The 19,192-nt window shown below is 38.6% G+C and overlaps 1 protein-coding gene across 4 annotated transcripts in view; it reads right to left on the reverse strand.

The window, feature by feature from the left end:
* Positions 1–4,770: 4,770 nt before the first annotated feature.
* The window catches only part of ALG8 (ALG8, alpha-1,3-glucosyltransferase), a 22,821-nt gene continuing 8,399 nt past the window's right edge, over positions 4,771–19,192 (reverse strand). For 3 of the 4 annotated variants that reach the window (XM_006091067.3, XM_023755916.1, XM_023755915.1), the window contains exons 4-13: positions 17,759–17,868; positions 16,410–16,477; positions 13,903–14,029; positions 13,558–13,661; positions 12,677–12,797; positions 9,554–9,693; positions 8,701–8,840; positions 7,292–7,389; positions 6,912–6,984; positions 4,771–5,399 (exon numbers count right to left, since the gene is read on the reverse strand). In XM_006091067.3, the coding sequence (XP_006091129.1) occupies positions 5,168–5,399; positions 6,912–6,984; positions 7,292–7,389; positions 8,701–8,840; positions 9,554–9,693; positions 12,677–12,797; positions 13,558–13,661; positions 13,903–14,029; positions 16,410–16,477; positions 17,759–17,868 (1,213 nt within the window). In that variant the 3' untranslated portion in view covers positions 4,771–5,167. The remainder of the gene's footprint in view (positions 5,400–6,911; positions 6,985–7,291; positions 7,390–8,700; positions 8,841–9,553; positions 9,694–12,676; positions 12,798–13,557; positions 13,662–13,902; positions 14,030–16,409; positions 16,478–17,758; positions 17,869–19,192) is intronic. The other variant, XM_023755914.1, reaches the window with a different exon arrangement.

Raw genomic sequence — 19,192 nt, forward strand, 5'->3', positions numbered from 1 at the left:
TCATTGATCGGCTGCCTCCTGCCACACCCCCTACTGGGAATTGAGCCCGAAACTTGGGCATGTGCCTTGACTGGAAATGGAACCATGACCTCCTGGTTCATAGGTCGATGCTCAACCACTGAGCCATGCTGTCAGAGCTATATTCTCCTTTAAAAATATGTAAATAAAATAGTACAGCGCTAAAACTCCTTTTGATCTCAATCTTCATTCTCAGTCTCTTTCCTTCCTTCCAAGAGGCAACCTTGGTCCCAATTCCATATATTATTAGTGTCCATTTTAATATATTCACATTCATAGATGAATTTATAAACAACATAAAACATGATGTGTGTGTGTGTGTGTGTGGTTTTAAAACTGTACACATTCTGTACATATTATCTCCTTGTTTAGTATTGGAACTACTGAATTTCAGAATATATGAATTTTCAATTTTACTAGATATCAAGTTCCTCCATAAAGAAACTAATGCAATTTCCATTTCTATTCACAATTTATGTGAATGTAGCAATATTTTCTATTGTCAGACTGTAGTTGTCTATGGTAAAAAATGGGATCTCAATGTTGTTTTAATTTGCATTTTCCTATTACCTAGTGAAAATTGTATCTCTTGTTTTAAAAAATATTTTTTATTGATTAGAGAAAGAGGAAGGGAGAGGGATAGTGAGATAGAAACATCCAGCCCGCAACCTGGGCATGTGCCCTGACTGGGAATCAAACCAGGGGCCTCCTGGTTCATGGGTTGACACTCAACCACTGAGCCACACTGGCCAGGCAATAGTATCTCTTTCTACAGTTATTTTCCATTTGGGTTTCTTTCTGTTTGCCTAGTTATATACTTTGCTTATTTTCTTTAGGTTTGTCTTCTTCTAAATGATTTGTAGGAATTTTTAATGTGAAGTAATATAAATCCTTTGTCTGTTATATATGTTACAAAATACTCCCCCCATCTGTTGTTTGTCTTTTAACTTTATTTATAAGTTCTTCTATTACACAGAAGTTAAAGTTCTGATATAGTAATATTTCTCTAAAATTTTTCTTTATGGTTTGTTTTGTGTCTTTAAAAAAATCTTTCCAAAGCAAGGTCCCAAATTTTTTAAAAAAGAATTTTACAGTTTCCAAAACAAAGCTCTTGATATCACTTTTATGCATTTCCCCACCTCAGTAAATGGTGCCACTATCCATTCAGATGCAACACCTGAAATACAGGGATCATCTGTGATTCTTTGCTTACCCTCAAGCCCTATATCTAATCCATTTCCAACTACTGTCAATTCCAATTCCAAATCCATCTGCTTCTCCATCACACTGCCACCACTCTTCTTCCATATCCCATAACCTTGCTCCCAGGTAGGTCTCTGCAGAGTAACTTTTTGAAAATATATTTCAACCTCCAAGTAAATAAGAAATGTAATAGAAAAAGTGATAAAGAGCATAAACATTTTCAGAAGAAAAAGAACAAATGGCTCTAAAACACAGGAAAAGACTCTAATATCTCTCATAAGAGAAATGCAAATGAAAATTACCTTGAGACATCATTGGCAAAGATCTAAAATACTAATGACACACTCACTAGGTAGGCAAGTTTGTGGGGAAACAGACATCATTCCTTGCCTGGGGAACATAAACTGGTGCAACTTCTATGACGAATTTGACAACATCTACCAAAATTATAAGTGCACATAGCCTTCAGAGTAGTTTCCAGGTGGAAGTCATTAACAAGGAAACTATACCAGTGCTGGTCTGGGAAGACAGCTCATCTCTCCTGCCCCTGCAGTTAGTTCTCTTCTGGTTCTGGCTCTATGCCTTTCCCTGGGGAAAGATACAGTGGCCAAGAATACCAAGTCCCTCCCACTTTTCTTTTATCTTGTGAGATTTTGGTATACTGTATATAAATTAAACAGCAGATAAAAAAATATCTTGTTTATAGGTCTTGTTTAAATTTTGATAGTAACTTTGGCTTGTTCTTCTTGATTTTGCTTCATTCTAGGTTTTCAAAATATTTGGAAACTATACTATTTAGTAATTGCTGAAACCTAGCAATTTGTTGTTGAAAATCGCCCACATCTCTGCGATGTTTAAATATACAAATACAAAGTATATTGCTTGCGAGAGTCCTGGGCTGTAGGCAGAAGTCCGAGTTCTAGTCTGCGCTGGCACCAACAAGCTATGCCTGTCTCAGGAGTCATTGCACTCTTGGCAATATAAGGGGTTGAATTGCTTTAAAGACTATATTAGGACTTTGAATTCTTAAGCCAAACAAAAATTCACATGAAGCTTAATATATGAAATAGATCAAAGCATATTTGCTTTGGTAGAAGATGGGACAGGGCCCAGAGTCTCTGAGACAACTCTCGAGAACCTTAAGGCAGTGATGGCGAACCTTTTGAGCTCGGCGTGTCAGCATTTTGAAAAACCCTAACTTAACTCTGGTGCCGTGTCACATATAGAAATTTTTTGATATTTGCAACCATAGTAAAACAAAGATTTATATTTTTGATATTTATTTTATATATTTAAATGTCATTTAACAAAGAAAAATCAACCAAAAAAATGAGTTCGCGTGTCACCTCTGACACGCGTGTCATAGGTTCGCCATCACTGACCTTAAGGGCTCTGTAGAACATTCTGGAAATCTCTGCACCAGGTGAGCTTTTCCAGTTCTGACATCACATCACATCACATCACATCACATTCACAGTAACAACCTTCCAAGTATAATTAAATTTTGCCTTGTTGAGATGTATCCAAATTCATCTTCTAATTTTCTCTTTTTGGCTTGCTTACCAATTGGCAAAGATGTGAGGAACTACACTGGGCCCCTTGGGTTAATGCTGATACTATAAACATTCAGATTTAAATCATGGCCTGTGTGGTGTGTTTTCATTTATTCAACTGTGCCAAAAACTGGAGCTATCAAAGCAAGTGTGGTCTCTGCTCTCAAATTGTTAGTCTCCTTGGGAAAACAGATAAACAACAATTTCAGCCATTAATAGTAGTAGACCCCTGGAAGCACATGGTGGGGGCACTCAATTCTGGTGGAGGGGGGAGAGAAGGTAGAGGGAGAGGACTCATAAAAATATGAAGATACTGTCCTGGCCCTGGTTGATTTGACTCATTTGGTTGGAGCTTTGTCCCGTGTACCAAACAGTTTTGGGTTCAATTCCCATTCAGAGAACATGCCTAGGTTGTGGGTTCGGCCCCCCAGTTGGGGCTCATAAGAGAAGGCAACCGATCAATGTTCTCTCTCACATTGCTGCTTCTGTCCCCCTCTCTGAAATCAATAAGCTTAAAACAAAAAAATATATTTATTGAACACTTAATATGTGCCAGGCAGGGTTCTAAAATTTTTTGTGATCATTTTAAAGATGAGGACATTGGGGCAAAGGATGGCTAAATAACTCGGCTAGATTTTTTTTTAACCCTCACCCAAGGATATTTTCCCATTGATTTTTATTTTTTAAAATATATTTTTATTGATTTCAGAGAGGGAGAGATAGAAACATCAATGATGAGAATCACTGATTGGCTACCTCCTGCACGCCTCCTACTGGGGATTGAGCCTGCAACCCAGGCATGTGCCCTTGACTGGAATTGAACCTGGGACCCTTCAGTCCACAGGCCAACACTCTACCCACTGAGCCAAACCAGCTAGGGCTCCCATTTATTTTTAGGGTGGAAGAGAGAGGGAAAGACAGAGAAACATCGATGCGAGAGAAACACATTGATCTAATTTCTCCAGCACGCGCCCTGACCAGGGCCGGGGTGAGGGTAAGCTAAGTGCCCTTGACGGGAATCAAATCTGGATGGTCTATCCTCTGAGCCAAACCAGTTAGGGCATGGATACAGATTTTTAAAAATCATGGAGGCAGAATTTAAAATCAGGCTGTTTGACTCCAGGGCCCCAATTCTTAATCACTGCACTGTACTACCTTTATATTCATAGATATGGTAGCAATTAATTTGAATGTTGAGGTATGAACAATCAGATGACAGAGTAGAAAAATCAGCAAAGAGGAAAGAGTAAGGGGCATGAATGAAAGAAAGCAAATGTACAAAATAGCATGGCACGCTGGGAACTTTGAGTTGTTAGGTCAGCTGGGGCATAGGGTGCAAAGGGCACTGTGGTGAGGAACATAGGCTTGAGGGGCTCCTCCCACACACCCTTGGCAAAATCCCCATCTTTATCTCTGCAAGGAGACTCAAAAGCAGTCTGGGAAAACAGAGTGAATTTAAGAGATGGATAGCTGGATTAGCATCCCGGGATGCTAATGACCTTGGAGTCTCTCTGATCCTCTAAAAGGGGATAATGGACAAATAAAAATGTGTCCAAGTTCCTACTGTCAGCCAGATAACTGTTGGCTGAATTTGAATGTGCAGCAGATATGAGGCAAACTGGGGCCATGGATAAAAACTGTATGAAATATGCTGAAGGAAGGGTGAGGACAAGAACAGGCTGTTAAACCACTTAAGTTTGCTCAGTTGAGGAAAGTCTGAGAAACGGCAACTTGATCAAAATTATATTGCTTGCTGTTAGAATAAATGAACCGTATAGGATATCCTTAACTCAATATAAGAGTAAATGTGGTTTGTAATCTCTGCTGACAGGCCAAATCATTCATTAAATATTCCACCTAGCTTTGTGAGTATGGTCATTGTATAATTTCAATGGAAAAAAAAAAATCTCCTGAAACAAGGTTTACAGAATGGGGACAGTACACCATCTGCTTGTGTGCATGCCAATAGGAAGGTGTAGGTAATGATCCAAAAATGTTTTTGTGTAGAAATATAAAATAGTATTTTATTTATATCTTCCTTGGCACATGATTTTAATTGTGCTTTATAGCCTGACAATGATTATCACAGGCTACAAATAATCAATTCTGTTGATCAGACTCCTTGCTTGCCTGCAGCAAGCACAGCAGTATGGATGATCTGACAATTTTAACAGGAAAGGCAAGATTTGTTTTGGATGTATTTCACTGCTTATGGAGGACAAGTGGCTTCTCACCATGGTGACAATCAGGTTGCTAGGCTGGGCAAGGCCAAGTCTGAAGAATGGTTCTCAAACAGATCTACTGAATGGTTCATGCCACCAGCAACTTTCTTCAAGTTCTGATTAATTTCCCATGAAATAATTGCTTGGAATACATCCAAGCAGTTTCTTTATTCATTGCTTCTTTGTCTTGCTGACAGGAGGGTCAGTCAATACTGAAACATACAGTCTGAACCAAGCATATGTGATGCCCACTGCACAATACGCTGAGGTCAGTAACAAAGGGAGAAAGGAGTACTTCAGCTTCCAGGAGGTGAAAGGGAATACAAATTCACAGAAGACTTCCAGAGGCCCTAGGCCAAGGAGGTAGAAAGTTTCTATCCAATTAAAAAGAGGCTTTTCTTTCCTGAAGAAAAAAGGAAAGGTTTGATTTAGATGAGTCATTCTGGTTTTGCAAACATTTCTCAGCTAAAGCTTCCCATCTGTGCTGTCTTGAAACCAAAGCCAAAGTCAAAAGAGTGCATCCAATGTCACATTTAGAAAAAAAATGATAATGATATACCATTATATAATCTCAACAATCCAAGCGTACCCAATTATCATCTACCTCTGCTGTCACTTAGCTGAAGCTCTGAGAGGGAATTAGCTATGCAATTGGAAGAGAAAAGAGGGCTGGATGCTGTTATATTAGAGTAAAAATATGGCAAACAATATATAACTTTTTTGTTTTGGTAAAATAACATAAAATTTGCTATTTTATTTTTACCATTTTAAAGTATACAATTCAGTAGCACTGAGTATATTGACCAAGTTGTACTTTCAAAACATTTTCATCACCCCAAACAGGATTTCTGGAAATGTTAAACAGTAACTTCCCAATCCCTCTTACCCCTGTTCCCATAATCTCTAATCTACTTTCTGTCTCTATGAATTTGTCTATTCTAGATATTTCATATAAGTGGAATCATACAATATTAGTCCTATTGTGTCTGGCTCATTTCACTTGGCCTAAGTTTTCATGGTTCATCCATATTGTAGCACATATCAGAACTTCATTCCTCTTTCTGGCTGAATAATATTCATATACATATATATGTATATATACACTATTTTGTTTATCCATTCATTTGTTGATGGACACTTGGGTTATTTCCACATTTTGGTTACTGTGAATAAAGCTATAATGAACACTGGTGTACAAGTAGCTGCCTGAGTACCTGTTTTCAATTCTTTTGGGTATATATCTAAGAGTGGAATTGCTGGGTCACATGGTTATAAATAAGTTTTAATATAATTAAATATATAGAGTTTTATGAACACAATCAGATATGAACCATAAACAAGCTTTAAAAATTATTACAGATAACATTTCATAAAGTTTAGAAAAGCAAAACATTCCATCAATGATTGTATTCCACCTATAATTCTAAGATATGTAAGAATTTTTATATCTTTTAGTTTTATGCATCTGTATTTATGTGGTTTTACTCATAATGCGTATTTTACATTCCATTTTTTAGTTCTTATAAAAGGTTTTAATTTGAGCTAGGTAGTCCCTCCTCAAATATTCCCCTAAACCAGTGGTCGGCAAACTGCGGCTCGCGAGCCACATGTGGCTCTTTGGCCCCTTGAGTGTGGCTCTTCCACAAAATACGGACTTCTGCGCATGGGCCACAAAGTTTCAATCCCTAAACTATAGATATGACCCATGTTGCCATGTCAGAGTGATGGGTTATGGGTAATTTTCTCTCTTTACTTACTAATTTTTCATAATGTTATATTACTGTTAGTAAAAATAGTTTTTTTGTTTGTTTGTTTGTTTTTTTAGTAAAAATAGTTTTTAAAAGGCTTATTGCACATTTAGGAGCAAAGATTTCACAAGAGAAAATATAATTTTAAATGTACTTTTTTGGGTTACCTGAATAGAGTCTTCAGTGAGGAAATACTATAGATGGTAAACAGTAACATGAGTAGGATTTTAATGGGAAGTTCTGTTGGAAGACGAAAAGAAAAAGCAGACAATAATTTAGTTGGTAAGGGAAAGGTTTATGAGACTTTAGGTCATATAAACACACTGACACAACTATATAGTGCTAATAATGCTTTTTGAGCTTAATTGTGCATTTCTGTGACATCTAAAGGTACTGAGAATTAGGGACAGGTTTTACTTGAGAGAATGGGTGAGCCCTTTCCTCCTAAGAGCTTTTAAGGTTGTTTAAGTCAGGTAGTATGGATCTCTAGGCCCTGATGAAAAGGGCATGGCAATCAAACCTACTGCTCTAAAAAGAAGCTGCTTACCTGGTGCAGTGAAGAGCAGAGGGAAGAGGGAATAATGTCCTGTTGTAGTCAGAATCAGGAAAATTGAAGCATCACCTGCTTTTCCCACAGACAGAAGGCTGAAAATAAAAATTCTCATAATAATTCCTTAAAACAACAAATGAAACTTATCATTTGCAAATAGTTTGAATAAATTGCATCTATTGTCACTTCTAAAACTGGCATAATACAACATACTAACATTTGCTACAAGTCCAATTCAATTGCAAATATTAATTTTTTAATGGGAAACTTCAAGCAATTGATAGAAGAATGTACCACACTGAATCGGGGAATATTAAAAAAAAGGATCTTGCTTCCTTGAGTAACTGCCTGCTCCCAAAAAAGGGATATTGTGGGATTGGAACTGCCTAGTGGTACGTAGCCAGGAAACCAAACTTGGGGAATTTAATTTCCAACCCTATAGCTCTTCTCTTGGACAATGCCCTGCACCTGCTGGTGTTCAGTAGGAATTTTAACTGAAGACATTAGAAATTTTGCTCTATTTTTTAATTTGGAAACTCCAAGTCGCTAAATGAACCCAGACAAGCCATATACTGGCCTGACAAATTTGCTTAATATCCTTTCAGAGCTTAAATGATTTCTCTCAGGATTTAAAAAAAAAAAAAAAAAACCTCAAGGAAAAAAAAACCCATGCTAATTCTATTACTACCTATCCATCTACTGGCTTTACATTATATATAAAATGGACACTCCCGCATTTAAAATGCCTTTTTAGCATGGCACAGTGAAAATATAAGATTCAGCATCCTAAGATTCAGGTTTTAGTCCTACTCTGCTACTTGCTAGCTATGTAACTTTGAATAAGTCACTTAAACTCTCTGAACCCCAGTTTTTACAGATGTTAAGATATGGGATGACAGTCATTTATCCTAATTATCTTAAAGGTTTATGTGAGGCTCAAAAGAAAGAATGCAAAAAGAAGATAAAAGCCCCAAAAATAACAGGTCTGAAAACTCTGAATGCTGTACCTATGTTAGATATTATTGCATAATGGACTCAATCCTTACCTTAACTAGTAACATGTAACAAGGAATAGCAGACCTTATTTCCAAAGCCTATGCTTTTTTCATACTGTGCTGCTGCTCAATATCCAGATGTAACAGTCTGGTGTCATTCATGGTTCTTAAATCACAGTACCTCTTACACCAAAATATCCAGGAACAATATGCACAATTTTGCATACCTCAGAACCTTCACAGGTTGCAAGGATCCCAAGTTAAGCATCCCTGTCCTTTTCTAGTATAAACCTGTTCCTATACATCTTTGCCTATCCCACTGAACATGTCAAAAAGGGACAGAACAAATAGAAAACAATAATGTCACTGTGAATATTCCAGAAATGCTGACTGACTGAGCTACCTGCTTACCTCATTGGGAGAATTGCTAGAAGTATGGCTTTCTCATGGACGTGCCACCCAAACATGAAGGAGCTCAAAGCACAAAGGATCAGGCACCGGAGAAAGCCTTTGGGCCCTTGGGGTTTAAACCAAAGACAGAAAATAGAGGGCTAGAAACAACAGGCAAAGATAAAACTTCAGTATCATTTAAAACAGGCATTACAGAAACACTGTTCAGGTGCATTTGCATCATCTCTGAAAAACAGTAGATCAAAAGACTATTCTCCATTAAACTGGGATAATTCATCACTTTGTGAACAGTCCACCAAAATTAACATAAAAACTACTCAGAGAAAACGGCATTCAGATATATAGAATTCATCAAAATTAATAAGAAATGATAACTAAGTTCTAGGATGGCCAGTATAACCTATTAAATCTTCATAATTAGTCAATAGTCACTGAACCTATAGGTCAAATTACAAAAATGTTGACTCCGTCATCATCAATATCCAGGCATTCCAGACAACTTTGGATTTTGGGTCACTTAGCCATGGGTGAAAACAACATAAATCTGGGCTATCATGACTACAAGCATCTTCCTCTCTCCCCACAGCGTGGCCCATGCCCCTTTCTCCGTGGGCTTTTCTTTGCCCTCATCCCAAAGTGAACAGATGGTCTAAGAGTCTCTCTCACAGAGCTTTACTAATGATCCCTCCTTCTGGGAAGGACCTATGAATTGCTAAGATGTCTCAATCTGCAGCAGGGGTACGACCATGGAATTCATGCTGTGGTTGAACAAACTGGAAGCTGAAATTTAACCAGCCACACAAAAGAAACACAGAGAAAACTCAAGAAATGAGTACCATGTGTGAATTCTTACCAATATGGCAATCAGAGTGCAGATGAGGGTGGCCAAGGGAGTCACTGAAGGAAGGACTGTGTGTTGGAACTGCTGAACCAAACCACTTGTCATTGAGGCCTTAGGAATCTTGTTGGGATCAAGAAGTTTCAATTTTAAACCTACACAGCAAGTAGACATTTTACTTTGTTTTGATCAATGGCACACCATATTTTACTAAACAATTCCTTGAGGAAAAAATAAGCTATGAAATCTTACAACTAGCTCAAAGTTAAGATTTCACTAACTCAGTTCTGTGCTAGTCTACCTAAAATGCTGCTGGTCTTGAGATTATACCATTTGAGGCAGCTCTCTGCATTGGGACAGGAAGTTTGTGCACCTTAACAGGCAGGCACCACGAACAGCAATCTGCCCTCTCCTCTAAAATGAAGTTTCTGAAATACAAGTCTGACTATGTCACACCCCAGCTCTGAATCCTTCATTGCCTCCAGGATGAAGTTCATGTTCCTAAGCATGGTGTAGTGTCTTCTAGGATCTAGCCCCTTCCTGCTTCTCCAGCCTATCTCCTCCATTTTCTTAAATGTGACTTGGCCACAATGAACTGACATACCCCTCTCAACACTTACATCCCTTGGTACATGCTACTCACTTTGCTTAGAATGGCCTCCTCACTTTGCAGAGTTAACTCCTAATTCACTTATTCATCTGAGAAAGCTTCTCAATCAAGAAATAAAGCTGATTTTCTCATGGGTCAGGTATATCTTGTACAAGTCTCTCTCTAGTGTTCACCACACTGCACTGTATCTGTTTACATACTCATTTCCTCTATTGTACAGGGAGGTACTTAAAGGCAGGAATGGTAATTCATTCCTACTCCAAGCACTTTGGAGTTCAAGAAATACTTATTAAGTGAACCAAGTCTAAGGAGGATGATATAAGCCCTATCCCAAACAAGCTAATAGGACAGGCGGGGCAGTCTGAGCACCTACATAGTTCTACCTAATGCCACTGAAAATCAGTGGAATATGGGGAAGATATATACTACCAACATATTTCCTAGTCATTCACCTCTTCCCTTTCCTTCAGCCTATTCTCTCTTAAAGCCAATAACTATGACCCTGAAACACAGACTAATCTGCCCCACAGACTTCTCATGTAAGACATCTTTAAGACAGATGTACAAAGTAAGTCAGCAGCCCTAGCCGGCTTGGCTCAGTGGATAGAGCGTTGGCCTGTGGACTGTAGGGTCCCAGGTTCAATTCCAGTCAAGGGCACATGCTTGGGTTGTGGACTTGATCTCCAGTAGGGGGCGTGCAGGAAGCAGCTGATCAATGATTCTCTCTCATCATAGATGTTTCTATCTCTTCCTCTCCCTTCCTCTCTGAAATCAATAAAAATGTATTAAAACAGCCCTAACTGGTTTGGCTCACTGGATAGAGCATTGGCCTGGGGACTGAAGAGTCCTAGGTTTGATTCCGGTCAAGGGCATGTACTTTGGTTGCAGGCACATCCCCAGTAGGGGGTGTGCAGGAAGCAGCTGATCAATGCTTCTCTCTCATCGATGTTTCTAACTCTCTATCCCTCTCCCTTCCTCTCTGTAAAAAATTAAAAAAAATAAATATTTTAAAAAAATGTATTAAAACAAAACAAAAAACCCAAAGTAAGTCAGCAGTTTCCTGACTCAGATAAGGCAAGTGGCCCTTGTACCTCATCCCATACTGGTTACTCAAAGCTTTTTTGAAATATGTTAAGAAATTACTGCCATGACCAGGTAAGCTCAGTTGCCAGAGCATTGTTCTGATACACCAAGGTTGCATGTTCCATCCGCAGTCAGGGTACACACAAAAAGCAACCAATAAATGCATAAGTAAGTGGAACAACAAATTGATGTGTACTTCTCTCTCTCTCTCTCTCTCTCTCTCTCTCTCTCAATTACAAAACATTTTTAAAAAGAAATTACTCTTTAAGAACGCTATGTACATCAAGGCTAGATTCACAGTGGGTGAAGGATAGCACCAAATTATGATTTCCTACAATAGCCCCCATACATTGAGCATTTATCATGTGACAAGGGATTTATAGCCATTACTTTTAGCCCCCGAGGGACACAGAAATGGAGTAACTTGCCCAAAGCCACCACTAATAGGTGGTAGAAATGATCCCAGTTCTGTCTGGTTCCAAAGCTTCTGTTACTGACAACCTAGCATTTCTTTATTGCTGCATTTGTTTCACACAGCATGCTTCATGGAAATAGGTAAAGTACTATTATCTCCTTATTACAGTAAAACAAGACTAGAGGAATCAAATGACTTGCCCAGTGCCACGCAACCAGCAATTTATGCAGGTGGGCGTCCAACTAAGTAATCAGATTCTAGATTAGGAGCTGGGAAACCCCGGCCCTAGCCTGGGGGCCACATCCAGCCTATGACCTGTTTTTGCATGGCCCTGAAGCTATGAATGATTTTACATTTTATAGGTTGTAAACAAACAAACAAAACACCTATGTGATCTGCAAAGCCTAAAATATTTACTATCTGGCCCATTACAGAAAAAGTTTGCGTACTTTCTCTCAATCCTACTACTTACTATTGAGCTAGCTGTATTCACAAATGAAGACTGTGAGTTACTCCAAAGTGACTTATTTTTGGTAGAACCAACTCAAGGTATAAATTATTTTTTATCACAACCCAAACTTAAAAATATAGCCTAGGTTTTCCATGTCTTCTTACCTCTTGCTAAAATGCATGGCTATCATTTCCTTATTGGTTTAATACTTAGAGTCATAACTTACACATTCTTCCATCCTGCTTCTCCCATATTAAAGTTTAAAAGTAGGGTTAACTATTAATGTTATACTTAAGGCAAAATTACCTTTTAAAAATGTCTAAATATTTTATTTTTCCCCTCATGGAAAAGGTCAACAACCTCATTGCCACAAAGAGCTTTTATAAGACGTGCAATCTGTTTACTGCACCGAAGCCTCAGTCCCTAGAACCACTCCCCTGTTCATTCTGAAAGCTGAAATGCAGGGCTGGAGAACAAACAGTTCAACCTCATTCAAAACACGAAACAGGTTTTTTCATTTCCCAATGTGACCAGTCCTTTCAATATTCAGAGTCTAAGTAAGAAAGCTTGCTATCATACCGATGACAGACAGCACTTTGTCCAGAGCATTGTACAAAGCCCAGAAGTTTGGAGCCCAATATGCATGGCAGAGGCCCCGCTTGAAAGGGAAGAGTCGGGAAAAGACTTGAGGCAGCTGGTTCTGTTGAAAAGAGATTAAACAGTGATCAATCTTTCCCAAATTCAAAAAGAGAACTATGTCTATGGCACAGTGTGTAGGAAGTTATGAGGTCTGAGTTCAGTCTTTGTTCCTTCAAGTAAGTAATATGATCTTGAGCAGGTCACAGAACCTCTTTTGTTTAACCTTCTCATTGGTTCAGTAGGACAAGATACGAGAAAGTACTTTGAACACCAGCCCAACATATTATAAGTATAATAATGGAAGAATTTATGAGCTGCAAAGGAGAAAGACTGCAGTGTGTCCAACTCCACTGAAGAGAAGGTGAGAGCAGGGAAGACTTTACAAAAAATGTAGTGCTCTCCAGTTTTAGCAGGAATTAAAGTTAATTAGTTGAATTCAGGGTGAGGGAAGAAGGGAAAAAAATATTTGTTGAACATCTCTAACATTCTAGGCACTTTAGAATGCTGTCAGTGAATGACTATGAAAGTGCTTCAAGTATTGATTTTTGGGGTTACAAATAAATTTTAGCAAGTAGGCAAGCTAGCAGATACAAAATCTATGAATAATGATGATCGACTATGTGTGACATGTAGTTAAACATACAGATATCTGAAGATGCACAAAAATGACTCAAGGAATACCATCCTTATATTTGGAGAGTCATACTAAAGAGGGGTAAGAAAGGACTAGTTTTGCCTATTTTATAATTTATTATTTTTTCTAAACGACAACAGCAACAGCAAAAAACATGTATTATTTTATAAAAAAAGAAAAGGCTTACCAAGGCTAGAAAAGGACCCAATGAAAGGGCAGAAACTAGAAAAACGATCAGTCCCAGGGAAATAAGGCGGACGAAGTTGAAACTGTTCCATCGAACAGACCCATCTACAGAAAAGGAACATTCTCATTAACCAGGAGCATGGGAAATCATAACTTATACCATGTTGTAAACCTGGAGGGATCCCGACTGTACACCAATTTCATGATGTGGCAAGAGCAGAGAAAAGTCAGAATGGGTAAAGAGGTTATAGGATCAATGTGCTTCATAAGACCCTCTTACCAAGCAAGCCACCAAGTCAAGACAAATTAAAACATAGGAGGTTTTGCTCTTCTCACTAAAACTTGCCTGGTTTATTTGCAGTGAAGCAGTAAGATCGTAGCAGATATATACCATAAGCTGGTGCTACGTAGAGGTAAATGTGCTTGAAATGTAGGAGAACAGCAAAGAGAAGTGCTCCTTCCATATGCCTTTTCTAGGAGATTTAAAAGGGAATATCACTTTAAAATTCAGAGTAAATTAAATGCAGTAATGTAGTATCCTGGATTGGATCCTAGAACAGAAGAAGGACATTAGTGGAAAAACTGGTGAAATGTGAATGTACTAAAATTGGTTTCTTAGTTTTAATAACCATGCCATAGTTACATAAGATGGTAACGTTAGGGGAAATGGGCAAGGGTATGGGAACTCTCTTTGTAACTTTTCTATAAATATAAAATTATTTAAATAAATAAAATGTATTACACAATAAAGAACACCAGAGATGGTTGCACAATAATGTGAATATACTTAACATTACTGAACTGTCTTAAAATTAATTAAGTTGATAAACTTTATGTTGTGCTTTTTTACCACCATTTTTAAAAATACAAATATTTTAAAGATATTAAAATCAAATCCTTTTTGTTCTTGTGAACTAACATAATGTTGAAAATTAAGAGTACATGACTTTTATAATTTCCCCATCTCAGACAACTAGGCGTCGCATACAAGATCATAAGGCAGTGTGAGGAAAATCAAGTGTGTAAAATAAAAAAATATATATATTTTAAAACATCTATTTTGAAATACTTAACAAATGAAATATGATGTCTTAGATGTGTTTCAAATTAATCCTTTGTGTGTATAGATTACTATGCTATTTCTCTACTTTTGTATAAGATTTAAATTAAGATAAATTTTAAACAATTCAGGCAAAATTCTACATGCAATATTAGGTGAACACAGGCAAATAATTCCAGTATATGAATCTAGTGGGTTCATAAATTCCTTATTTCAACAAATATTTATTAAGTTCTAAGCTTGATGCTAAAGTTCAGGATACATCATCTTGACAACACACTACACATTTTCCCTAAGGAACTAAAGCCCAGAGAATTAAATTACCCCCCCTCTCCCACCCTTACAAAGTTTTACAATAGCTGTAGTTGATTTCTAGAGAGGAGCTAGGGACGAGAGTATGAATGAATAAACATAATGCTATGCTACCAAAGATTATTTAACTCTTAAACTATAGATCAGGTAATTTAATATAGTACTATCAGGCTGAAGGCATCAAGGATAATACTTGATCCTAACAAACTACCTAAAAGAACTAACGGTATTCTGATTAAAAAACAAACAAACCGAGTTGACTATAACTAAAGAAGTGTGAACTCTACCTACCTCACAGGAATTTTGGAAGGATCAAATGAGATAATATCCTGGGGTTCAGCAAAGGAAACTGTCAAAGGGACCATGAAAGGCCAGGTTCCTTCTCTCACTGTCTCGTCAGGTGTGGTCTAGAATAGATGAGTTGGGAATGATAAGGAAAAAGAATAAGATGCTTCCAGATCTCTTTTCACCAATTTTATAATTTATTTAAGATTCAGAGAAGGTCTTGCTGGTTCTATAGCTAAACTTTAGTTTATTTGTTCAACAGCTATTCAACTATCATTCACTGAACACCAATTATGTTCTAAGTACTTTGTGGCTTTTTATGGTTTAAAAAAAACAACACTTATCCAGATATTTATAGTTGACAAATAACTTTAAAAAAGATTATCAAATGTGATCTTTCCAAAGTCCATGTGAGGTAGTTAACCCCATTTTACAAATAAAACTGTAACAAAGGGCAAATTTCATTTTGTGGATGAGAAAACTTAGGCTGAGAGGGTTAAATGACTTGTATTGGGTTAATAGTCTCCAAACCTAACAGTTTATATAAATTCCCTGGAGAGTCCTAAACCACAATCCCAGAGATTCTGATTCAGTGTACAGAGGGATGGCCCAAAAATATGAATTTCTGATTTCTCCCTCTATAAAAAGGAGACTAATAATTATAACAACCTCACAGAAGCATGAAGGCCTATCTGTTGCCAAGTTGCAAGGTTTGTTCAATAAGATATTACATATAATGCACCTAATCTGAAGTAGTTGAGGCATTTGGTAATCCCTGTGTGAGTCACACAGCATATTAGGGTTAGTCAGGATTTCAACTCAGGTTTTCTGATTCCAAATCCCATACCCTCCATTACACTACACCACATGCGTCTGATGGTAAAGCCCCACCATAATAGTTATTACATTATAAAAACTGCTGAAGATTTCATTCCTAGGTACATGATCCCAACCAAATGTAGAAACTCAATTCACTTCAGGACTGTCATACTCTAACAAGTTTTTAAGAATACAGTTTTCTCATCTGTAACATGAAGAAAATTGTCAAAAGATGAAATTTGTGTAAAATACTCAATAAAAGTTGCTGGTAACTCAAAACAGTTGGTCAAATAAATGGACCCATCACTCACTATACTATTGCCTCTATTAAAAAGCAAACTTAAAGGGGAAAAATCTAATTAGCCTATTTTGTTTACCTGAAATAATCGAGCAATGGAGAGTAGCATTAATCCCATTAAAAAACCATTGTATTGGAAATGGATATCTGAAATTAGGTCAAGGAAAGACAACAAAGGATACCAAATTCCTAATGAACCTTGCCAGCAGACTGAGTTTAAAAACTAAAAATGCTTTCTTAATAGATAAATTAAAGACAAAAATATTACTACTGGATTGGACTTCTCATAAATGTGTTTCTATAAACAAGTCAAACCCTGGACAAACTCTTACATTAAGATTTATATTTAAGAAAAAACAAGAAAACTTTCCCATGTTTTTTTTACCTTAAAGATCTAGCAGCTAAGGGGCAAAATGTTTTTTTTTTTTAGAATTAGGGATGAGAAAGGAAGGGATCTAACAGCTAGTGAAGGCCACTAGCATGCAGCGCTCCACTGTTTATAGTACATACACAGGTCCTCGGGTTACATCGGAGATCCGTTCCTATGGCGCGATTTTCGCCATAAGTTGGAACCCACCTACATAAGCACCCACATTACTCACAGGAGCACATACACATAAGTAATGAAGTGAAACAGTAAAAAAAGTTTAAAGATAACAATTCCTGACCTTTACTTGTGGTAAATAAATAATAAAAAACATAAAGCACATACGTACATACGTCGAAATGACAGAACTTTTGAGGTAACCATGAAATGACATACGTCGAGTCCGACGTAACCCGAGGATTGTCTGTACAATCTTATTTATTAAGCCTCACAATGAACCTGTAAGGTAGTCTGAGCTCAGAGACATTAATCTACTCATGGCCTAAAGCTACTATGATGACATAACTAGGATTTGAGTTCAGATCAAATTTGAACCAAAGTCTGGGTGTTTTCCTCCACACCAGGCTACTTCTATGAAAACTATAAAAATTAGGCTTCTGTTATTAGGATTTCAGAACTTTTCCCATTAATATGTGGTAAGCCAAGCTGGCAGAAAGCATGAAGGCCTGTCTGTTCCCATATGTAACACTATTATATGCTCTTTCCTATAAAAGGTATTAGACTAATATATTACAAAACTGTTTAATAACTATGTATTAGATTAATCTAAAGACAGTTAACAAATCCTAGTATATTGCTTTACTTTTGGTTTAATTGGTTCTCACATATCACCACTAAATTTTCAGGGACAAAGTGCTGTTAACAACCAGAGCTTGGTAAAGTTGGGCACAGACTACAGTTTTGGGAACCCACTAACCCACCTCACACCCATTTTCCAAAAGCAGCTTATGTTTCAGAATCACCATTATAAAAAGAATTAATCTTATAATTAATATATAACAGAATAAATAAAGGAATAGTACATAAAATGTCAAGGATACGGTCCACAATTAACAACCCAAAGTTCCACAGCAGTAATACTGACAGAATAAACTTTGGCTTCTCTGTAAGTTCTTTACCTGCTTTTTTCCCATCAATGCATTTACAGCACCTACATTGAAACACCAGAAAAGAATCATCAACAACTTTGATCTTCATTAGAACATCACAATACTTCTACATAGTACACTGTGATACATTCTGGTACATTTCATTAGCCATTGCTAATAAAACTGTCCATGCCATTTTTGACTGCTTTAAAAGGTGATAGTGGAAACAAATCCCTCAGGGGTGGGGATTTCTGTCTCTTTCTCAGCTATGCTGATTTGGAACAAAGTCTTTATATTTAACTAGAGGCCTGGTGCACGAATTCGTGCACGGGTGGGGTCTGGCCGGCCAGATCAGGTGGCCGGGGTGAGGGTAGGCAAAAGGTTGGTGGGCCAGCCCCGCCCCCTGGTTGAACTCCCAGTCAGTCAAACTCCCACCCAAGGGGACAATTTGCATATTAGCCTTTTATTTTTATTTTATTTTTTTAAAAATATATTTTATTGATTTTCTACAGAGAAGAAGGGAGAGGGATAGAGAGTTAGAAACATCGATGAGAGAGATTGATCAGCTGCCTCCTGCACGCTCCCCACTGGGGATGTGCCCACAACCAGGGTACATGCCCTTGACCGGAATCGAACCCGGGACCCTTGAGTCCGCAGGCCGACGCTCTATCCACTGAGCCAAACCGGTTCGGCTAGCCTTTTATTATATAGAACTAGAGGCCCGGTGCACAAAAATTTGTGCACTCGGGGGGAAGGGGGGGGTCCCCCAGCCCGGCCTGTGCCCTCTCACAGTCTGGGACCCCTCGGGAGATAACGACCTGCTGGCTTAGGCCTGCTCCCGGGTGGCAGAGGGCAGGCCCAATCCCTAAGTGCAGCCCCTGGTCAGGCTCAGAGCAGGGTGATTGGGGAGTTGGGGCGCCGCCCCGTCATGCACAGAGCAGGGCGGATCGGGAGGTTGCAATGCCACCCTCAGTCACGCTCAGGGTAGACTGATTGGGGGGTTGGGGCACCGCCCCCTGTCACACTCAAGGCAGGGTCGATGGGGAGGTTGCGGCGCCACCCCCTGTCACGCAAAGAGCAGGGCTGATCAGGGGGTTGGGGCGCTGCCCCCTGTCACTCACAGAGCAGGGCCAATCGGGGTTGGGGCGCTGCTCCCAGTCACTAACAGAGCAGGGTCCATCAGGGGGGTTGGGGCGCTGCCCCCTGTCACTCACAGAGCAGGGCCCATCAGGGGGTTGAGGAGCTCCCCCCTGTCACTCACAGAGTAGGGCCGATAGGGGAGCTGGGGCACTGCCCCCTGTCACACACAGAGCAGGGCGGATCAAGGGGTTGGGCGCTGCACACCTGTCACACTCAGGGCAGGGCCAATGGGGAGGTTATGGCTCT

This window comes from Myotis lucifugus, unplaced genomic scaffold, assembly GCF_000147115.1.
Source record: "Myotis lucifugus unplaced genomic scaffold, Myoluc2.0 scaffold_86, whole genome shotgun sequence".
NCBI lineage: Eukaryota > Metazoa > Chordata > Mammalia > Chiroptera > Vespertilionidae > Myotis > Myotis lucifugus.